General features: G+C 35.0%; 1 protein-coding gene across 1 annotated transcript in view; it reads right to left on the bottom strand.

Annotated features, from left to right (window-relative positions):
* Positions 1 to 9,747, bottom strand: part of LOC106874548 (protein MAK16 homolog B) — a 148,871-nt gene that overhangs the window by 110,953 nt on the left and 28,171 nt on the right. The window contains exon 2 of the mRNA XM_052972582.1: positions 4,407 to 4,453. Within this exon, the coding sequence (XP_052828542.1) occupies positions 4,407 to 4,453 (47 nt within the window). The remainder of the gene's footprint in view (positions 1 to 4,406; positions 4,454 to 9,747) is intronic.

Genomic DNA, 9,747 nt, shown 5'->3' with positions numbered 1-9,747 from the left:
TGTAGGATTTTCGAGCGAGATCGTTGCCAGTGCCCCTGGACTGGCTTGTGCGGGTGGCACATAAAAGACACCATTTCGAGCGTGGCCGTTTTCGTGCGGGTGACACGTAAAAGCACCCACTACACTCTCTGAGTGGTTGGCGTTAGGAAGGGCATCCAGCTGTAGAAACTCTGCCAAATCAGACTGGAGCCTGGTGTTGCCATCCGGTTTCACCAGTCCTCAGTCAAATCGTCCAACCCATGCTAGCATGGAAAGCGGACGTTAAACGATGATGATGATGATGATGATGAAGATGACAATGTTTGCTCTCATCATGAGAAAATTATGGAAGCCTGCAATGTTTTTGTGCAGATCCAAAAATCATTCACAAAAAGATATCTCGTAAGTATAATAGTATGTTAAATAGTATTTGAATAGTATAATACTATAATAATACTTTAATAGTATTATAATAGTATAATTATTTATTTGCAAAACATACATGAGAGAATTTGAAAGATATTAATATTTACCTAAGATAGTGTTACTTCATCACCTGAGGAAGATAGATACAGTACTGTCTGTTTGTCAGAATTATAGTCTTTTAATAAGTTTATCACAGGCATGATTTTGTTATGCTCTTGTCAAAATAACTTTTATGTACTATGAAGTACTAAATGAAGATGGTGAAGATGGTGGTAGTAGGCCCTAGTGACGTTTTGTCATCTTTTAATTATATGGCGAATTATTGGGACATGGGTACACCATGCAAATTCTAAGTTCATAACAACAGTTGAACTTACTATTTTTTAATCTCACAACGTGAGATATTCAGCAACAGTACTTTATAGTAAAGATTGTTTGCCAACATAACATGGCAGACCTGGTTTACAGCAACATTAGTCCCTAAACCAGGACTGCCATGTTATGTTGGCAAACAATTTTTACTACGACAGACAAACTGTTATTAATCTCTCAATGTTCATATCTTATGCTGCAAAATTTTTTTTTTTTTTAAATTAATGATATTTTCCTTAGGACTCACATCATCATTGTTTAACATCCCAAGCTACAGTGCACCCTTTGTATTTTATGTTGAAGACTCCTCAGCCTCTGATTTCAAATGAGTAAATGTGTGTCATATCTAATTGCCTCAACAATGACACTGTGGCAATTCATGCTTTTACTTCTCAAGTACTGACTGCTATAAAATCAAAGTTTGAGGATCTGACCAAAGTTATATACTTCAGCCAATAGAAAGATTTCAAAAATTTTGCTAACCTCTGCTGCCATTATGACGACCATTGGTCTGTTTGATGAATGGCCTTTCTTTGCTATTAGCCACAGAAAGTGTCCGTGTGAGGGGGGGGGGGGGCACTGTTAAAAGACTAGTAGCCAAAACAAGCCTTCAGGCTACTGTTAATGACTAAATTTTACCACCACATGATATGTACAGTTGGGCAAGAGATAACATTTATGGGATTGAATTTTTCTTTGTTTCAAAAGATCAAGTATAAGAAAATGCTGCCAAATTCAAATTGGCTGAACAGTTTGATGCTTGCATAACAATAGCTGGAGTTAGGTCACATCACAGTTTCATTCTATGTCCAGGAAATAGACTTCAGATGAGAAGGGTATCCCTAGATGATATGCACACTGTTGTGAATGTAGGGGATGATATGGAGGAACAGGCTAATGTAAACGGGGATGAGTATCAACCAGGTAAGTATGTAGCCTACATATACGATTCCAACTGGTATGTGGGAAACATTATTGACTGCTCATTTGAACATTCTGATATTCTAGTTTCCTTTATAAAAGGATAAAAAAAACAATGTACTTTCTTGGCCAGCAGCATCCTGTAAGGATGAATGTTGGGTTCCTTTACAACATGTCATGTGTGTAATCAGTGTACCAATCGTTCAAGGTAGAAGTGCTCGCACCTACACAATTAGTTCAAGTGACCTGAACAAAATTCTTACCCTATTCCCAGAATTTGTGCAGAATTAATATGATTCACATTTGTGTTTGACCTAAGTATGTTTTATAATTATTTAACACAAGTTATTGAGTTGGGCACTGAAAGCATTTAATATTTACTTTGGTTGTATTTAAATCATTTTGTGGCACGCTGCCTTGTCACTTTGGTACTATGTACTAATTCCAGTGTGACTCTATAAAGTGTATTAGTTACTTGTCGGCAGCTATATGTAAAAAGTGCACAAGGATATGCCTTGTCTGTCATCAATGAATCACTAGGTACTGTAATGAATAATTCAATGAAGGCCAATATAGTATTCTATCACTGAGTAAAATAAATTTATGTTGAAATTTTTGTGAATTCTAGCTGTTTAGAATTTGTGTCTTATGTGTGGCTCTGTAGATTATCATGTAAAATGTGGTTGTGGATATACATGTAGTATAGTTTGCCATTCGTTGAATGAATAAATACCCATTAATTTAAAAGATGTTTATTTATACTATATTGAATAAATCACTGATGGATAATATGCTGTTTTATAACCAATGCTATATGAATAAGTTGATCCTGTACAAACGCTGACAACTGAATTTCTAAAAATTTACAACTCTGAAAAAAGCTCAGCAACAAAACCAAATTTCTGTCACATCACCATCAGAAGTATAAGAATGCATGGTAAACATTTGAAAATGATAGTGAGCTGCCCACATGGTCAACTAAGGGCATTAAAATGGGCATCTTTTTAGAAATTTTGAAACCGTACATATTTCAAAAAATTATTCTGACACTCCCATAATAGTAACTAACATGGTTACTGCTCAGAAATGGTCTACTATATGCTAAGTAACAAGAAAACAATTGTGGTTGCTTTATCTAGTGTACCTAATGAGATAAAAATACCTAAAAGAAGCATACATTTACTGTACGTTTAATTCTTGGCTATTTTCAGAGACCTGTAGATGGAAAACTATACAAGATACACTTGATTTGATAAGATATTTGAACTCTACAGAAAAAGATAACCCCATACACATGATTTCAAAGTTGTGTTTACCTAAATTAGAGTAGAAATGGCTGTCTCAAGTTGGTCCAAGAGGCTCATTACGAAAAAATGTATAGTTAATTAATATTTTAAAGGCTTACAATTTCAAAACTATCAAAGATATTGACCTAATACTTGACATTTTTCCATCATATAGTATGAATATTTTTAGGGGAATCTGAGTGGGTGACCTAGTACCCGCTGGGTGATTTGACATGGAATGACCCTGATATAACTTCAGTAAGTACGTATTCTAAGAAATGATTTATACTTGAAGTCTTTGGATGAATCAGATATAGATGTTTCTGAATTTTTACCTGATTAGGAAGAGTATTTTGATAGCAAAAGTTATGAAGATCTTCAGAACACTGGTCAAAATATTACAGTTTGGACAGTAAAGCTATTTGTGTGTTAAACTCTAAATTACTGAACCAGAGTCAGTATCAGGACCTGAAGAAATGTTACTTGCAGTTGTAATTATATAGTTCTACAGTTGCTGACAATTAAATTTAGTGATCTTGGCTACTCACCCTCTATTCAATATAAATCAATGAGAGAACCTGTACATGCTAGAAATAGTGGACAAATACACCTCATCACACACTACTGACTTACAAGGAGGATACATCCTCCATAAACTAAGATGATCACACCTGAAATGTCTTTCATCATAATTCTCAATTAGGGTTGATTTTGAACTAAAGAACACTACTGCCATCACTATTTAGGTGATCTTATTGCTTTGTACTGCTAAAAACTGCAGCCAAATTTCCTTCAAATTATACCCTAACATCTTAAAATATGAAAGGATACATTACCAATGCAAGCTTGACAGTGTGTTTAAGAAGTTCATAACCACATGGTACCAGATTCAATCCCAGTGTGCATTCTAGCTCAACAGAATTTAGTGAAAGGAAACTGTATGAAACTTTGTCAGTGTATATCCATGCATGTGTAGACCTATGTAAACTAATGAGGAAAAGAAATTCTTGAAGTCCTTTGAGATATTTGCTAAACACTGATCCCTTGTCACTCTCACCATCAGAAATCTAGTGAAACAGTAATTGGTCTGGTCACAAATTAGGATGAAAAACATATTAGATAAATGTAGTTATAGATAGACTATGCCTAAATATAAAATGGGATGGTCACAGTTGGGAAGTCTTTCATTATACAAGTCTGCTAAATCAAGGCAACTTTGGGCTTAACAACTACTATTATGAACACAATGCCAGTACAACTACTACCAAATTATACCCACCACCATTACATTGTTAATTCTACTAAATAGTCAACTAACTCAACTACATAGCCCACCTCATTGTCAACTCTACCATCTGCCCACTCCGTAGTCCATTAACATATCAACAATGATTTACAAAGAAATACATATCAAAAACTTACTTTGTCTTGAAAGAGCAGAACGTATTGTTGATAATACTCCAAATGACCTGAAATAATAACAATAATAATTAACTTACCCTTAGCATTTAGGTTTAGCTAAAGGAACTTAACATTAATAAGGAGATAATACAAACTGGACTGTTATGAGCTGCAAATTTTAATCAATGATTCTAGATTCTGATACTTTATATAACTGACCATAATGGAGCTGACTCAGTACACCATGTTTGATATACTCAATAATTTCAATACAAAACAGTATATTAAGTTTCTAATTTTAACTGTTGAAAGCTTGAGTGCTTTTTTCAAAAACAATGAACAAGTATATGTTCAAAGATCAATACTTTATACGACAATAGATGAAAACGGAACTTGATGCTAAATTTTAGGAGTTGTGTACTTTAACACTTTTGTTGCCATATTTCTGTTGAAATACATTTGACTTTGTTTCAATTCATTTTCAAAATATTTGGAACATAAATTAATATGGAATTTTGACATTAGATTATAAATTAAATCACTTCAAAATAGGTCACATGTATGAGGGTTAATTGAAAGGTCACTGGCTAACCAAATTAGGTGTATTTTTCAACATAGTCTCCCCTTGAAGTCCACACACTTCATAAGCTTTTGCAATGTTGGGTTCCATTGGTGAAGAGGTTTTCATCTTGTTGGTCAAAAAAGTCATCAACAGCAGATATGACATCATCATCACTACAATACTGGTTCCCAAGCAAGTGCTTTTTATATGTTGGGAAAGACATGCTAGTCAGGTGGGGCCTAATGAGCTTAGCCTTCTTTGGAGCAGGTGAGGAGGGATGTTTCTGCTGCATAGATTGTCTCTCTGTCTCTGGCTCAAAGTGATGACACTAACACTCACCCTGGGTTAGGAAATGTTTGAGGAAACCAGCTGGATCTGCCTCAAACAATATTAGATTTTCTCGTGATGTGATCAGTCTGGTGTGCTTTTGATCAGGTATCAAATGTGACACCCACCGAACAGAAACTATCATACCAAATTCACTGTGCAGAATACTCTCTCACAGAATATGCTAATAGCATTGGCTATTTGATTTATAGTCAATCACCTGTCAACCATCATCATGTGGAAAAATATGATCAATGCTTTCCTCAGTGGTGGCAGCTGCAGGACGTCCAGGACGTCAGCAGCCTACTTTTGCACTGCTGATAAAGCTGGAGTGTCATCCCATAATGTAGCAACCATGTCAGCATGAATACCCTTGGAAGCTGAACTTTCCACAGGTACCTGATAACAGGTACCTGATAACAGGTACCTGATAACAGGTACCTGATAACAGGTACCTGATAACACCACAATGCCAAATGTTGTCCATTTTCAAGAGAAGTCACTACTAGTTACTTTTCAAGTCTTCTCTGAACAGTCAAATATCAGTTTACCCGGAAATGAAACAATGCAGTTATTAATAAAAGTTAAAATTAATGCATGCAAGATTTCACAGTTCTAGCATCACTCCGTCATAGTGAACCTATGAACTTTTCAGCTCATCCTCATATCACAGAACTAGAGGCAGTCTCAGGTGGGTAGGTATCAAAAAGGTTAAACTGAAATAAACAAGTCAGAATTTTAAATGCCAAACAAATGTGGAGTATTTCCACAAGTGACGTATAGGTGATGTGTATGCATGTCATGTTTGTATGTGTATGTATATATGCATTTATTCTTGTATGCATGTATGTGTATATGCATATATATGTATCATAATTTAACATCCTTTTTCCTTGTTGGTACAGGTTGGACAATTTGACAGAAGCCGGTGAGTCAGAGGACTAAGCAAAGCTCTACTGTCTACTTTGGCAAGGTTTTTACAGCTGGATGCCATTCCTAACACCAACCACATTACATAGCACCAGTACCAGCAAGAACACTAAGTAATTTGCAAGACAAAATGACCCAACAACTGAGGAATGAGAGGAGTTGTTGATGTCATAAGAATTTAGAAACTTTGAGAACCTGAAATAATTGTTTTTAGGAATGGTGAATCATGTGGGTTCGAATCCATGAGCAACCTTTGACTTTTTCTATCCAAAGGGTTTTTAACCCAACATTTATACACTGTTATTTGCATTGAGATTTGCTGATCTGGTTTGGCTTGGCCCTGTGATGGATGCAGACAGCTGCATAAAGAAGTGCCAATCACTTACAGTGAATGAAACTAGTGGAAGAGGGAGACCCAGAAAGTCATAAGATGTACTGAAGGCTATTCTCAGGACACTGAGCCGTACAAAGAGGATGACAAAGGACCAAGATATGTGGTACCTTGTTTTTGTAAGAAGACCCATCCACCATAGCAGAGTTGTTAAACTCCTACCCCCAAAGGAGGGTGGGGACTTGCCTTGAAAGTGCCCTCGTACACTTTTTCCTTGGTGGTACAGGTTGGATAATTTGACAGAAGCCGGTGAGTACTGGGCCCACATGAAAAGCACCTGCCAACCTACATAAAAAGTACCCATACCAGGCCACATAAGAAGCACCTGGCACACTCTGTAAAGTCGTTGGTGTTAGGAAGTGCATGCAGCCATAGAAACCAAGTCAAATCAGACTGGAACCAGAAGTAGCTCTCCAGCTTGTCAACTCTGAGCAAACCATTCAACCTCTGCCAACATGGAAAACAGACATTAAATGATGATGATGATGATGATTACACACACACACACACACGTTTGTATATGTGCATTTGTGTGTTTACATTTGTGCATCTCCCAAATATTGCTAAGCACCAAAGAGTGATGTTGTCATTTCCTCTGCCAACAGGTTGTTCACTGGCTTCACACCTTCAAAGATATGGAACAAGATAGCTCTTTAATGAAAAATAGGTAAGGGTTAGCAAAAAGAAGTTATCCAGCTATACTAATAATATATTCATCTGACCCAAGATGGTATGGGAAATAAAAACAAATGTAAAAGCAAGAAGACTCCAAGGGCCAAAAACCAAGCAGATCCAGAATTACTGTGAATACCTTTTCTCAGCTGTGTTCTCCTGCCAACAGGTGCATGGTAAGAGGTGATAGCATATATTTTAATTGTAAAAGTTAAAATCACATGCTTATCTTGTTTGTAACGTATACTGTGTTAATTTTAGGTGTGTGCTGTATAACACGAGTGGTGTTTCCATAATTAACTACCTTCATATAGTTGTGACCAAAAGTTTGGAACATATTTTCATATACATGATGTATTCTTCTATTTATTAAAAGTGAGCAATTTGGTCTAAAACTATATTTTTGATTTTACCTATTTTTTCTTCTAGATATTCAACCATTGAATCAGTTATTAGGTAAGTATATCTCTACGTTGTATATATCTGAATTAAATTGTATTTGGGAATAACAATTTTAATTTATTTTTTAAATGTACCAAACTTTTGCCACAATTGGATATATACATATATATATATGAAAGAGAGATGTCATTCAGATACTACGACTTAGTAATATAGAGATAACATATACCATATATGTATATAATCACATCAAATATAGAATGAACGATGTATTATATTACGTATATTATTGGTGTTAGGAAAGGCATCCATCTGTAAAACTCCTGCCAAAACAGTCACCAAAGTCTGGTGCAGGCTTCTGACTGTCCAGTTCCTGCCAAACTGTCCCACCCATGCCAGCATGGAAGGTGGACATTAAACGATGATGATGATTATAGACTGAAGAATCACAAGAGCTGACCAGAATTCAGATAAAACCCAAGGGAGGCAACTCTGTTATTGGTCTAATTTTATTACTAGTGTTTCCAACAATATATATTGTTCACAAGAACTCAGCTTTGTCACAATACGAAAATTAACATAACGATAACAGACTTAGTTAGAATAATGGATAACATGTCCCCCACCTATGTGAGCCCTTTGAAACAAGGAAACATGTACAGAACTTCATGTACTGCATGCAATTTCTGGATATGACCAGAAAGATAGGATTTGTGTATACAGGGAGCTAGGAAGAAGTTAGATAGCATTATATGTAATGAAGCCAGCGGTACCCACTCTAGACTAGAATAGTATACAGAGAGTTTGTGATAAAGCAAACAAAGTAAACACATGGTACAGGGCTGACAAATATAAAGAAGTGACGTTTGTGAAGAACAAAATCAACATTAAGATGGTTGAAAAGTCAGGGAACTCCATCAGATCGCAGTTATGTACATACTCCTTCGACAATACCACATGCACTAATGAAAACTGCATGGTATGTAAGATTAACCCTGGTATTAACTGTAGAACTAGAAATGTACAGCATAAGGTGCATAGAGGGTACTAGGTATATTTGCTAGTAGATATTATTTTTAATTTTATATGGCTTATAGTTCCATATGCCATCAAATAAATACTAATTTGGTGAAATGTATTTATAGGCTAATTAATAAGCTTTTCAAAATAAATAATAAATATTATGAAATTATTAACAATAAAGAAATAAAGATAGGATAAACTAACTTAGCTACTATTATGGCTTCTATAAATAATAAAAAATTAGATTTATTTTATTCAAATAGAGAATGTGTTAATAACTCCCCTAATTCCAGGGTCAATGTAGAAGATAGTAGTAGTAATTAATAAACATATTATTAAGAACGATCAGAAACCAGTTACATGTAAAGCCTCTTCCTCAAATGATTATTCTTATAAAACAGGTGATTGTAAAAATATAGAGAGCTGTATAGTTAAAAATTTATGTAAATTGAAAAATGTAGTATATCAATGTAGTTATCACAGAAATTAACAATAAATACATATGTATGTATGTATGTAGGTACATATGGGTAGCTGTGTGGATGTATAGCTGTGTATGGTTATGTATGTGTATATCTGTGTGTATGTGTATATGTATATGGGTCTACATATGTATATATGTGTATGTGTGTGAATATGTATGTATGGTGTGTGTATACATGTGTGTATGTGTGTTTCAATGTTTACAAATAACACAGAAAAAATAAATAAATAGTTATTAGTGTAGCAAAAATTCACCCAAGTACTAAGGATGTAACAGCCTACTTATAGAGGTAGAAACTCCAGGTTTAGGTGAAATGTTTTTATATAATATCTTATATATAAAGCTGAAGATGTGTGTCTGTGTGAAGCCTTTTTAAAAGTTTATAGAAATCCACATTTTCCACTTTTGCGTAAAAATTTTTACATCAATGGAATTTTTTCGATGTGAACTTTCCAGTGCAGTAATTAGATTTTTAAATTCCGTTTACTTTGTGTGATTTAAGGGAGAATTGGCTGTTGTTTCTAGCAACTTTTATATTTCTTCCCTTCTACCTGTACCGGCATTCTTACAC

The sequence above is a fragment of the Octopus bimaculoides genome, chromosome 14 (assembly GCF_001194135.2).
Source record: "Octopus bimaculoides isolate UCB-OBI-ISO-001 chromosome 14, ASM119413v2, whole genome shotgun sequence".
NCBI lineage: Eukaryota > Metazoa > Mollusca > Cephalopoda > Octopoda > Octopodidae > Octopus > Octopus bimaculoides.
Note: the sequence above shows the minus strand (reverse complement) of the source record. Positions and strands in the feature narration are given on the sequence as shown.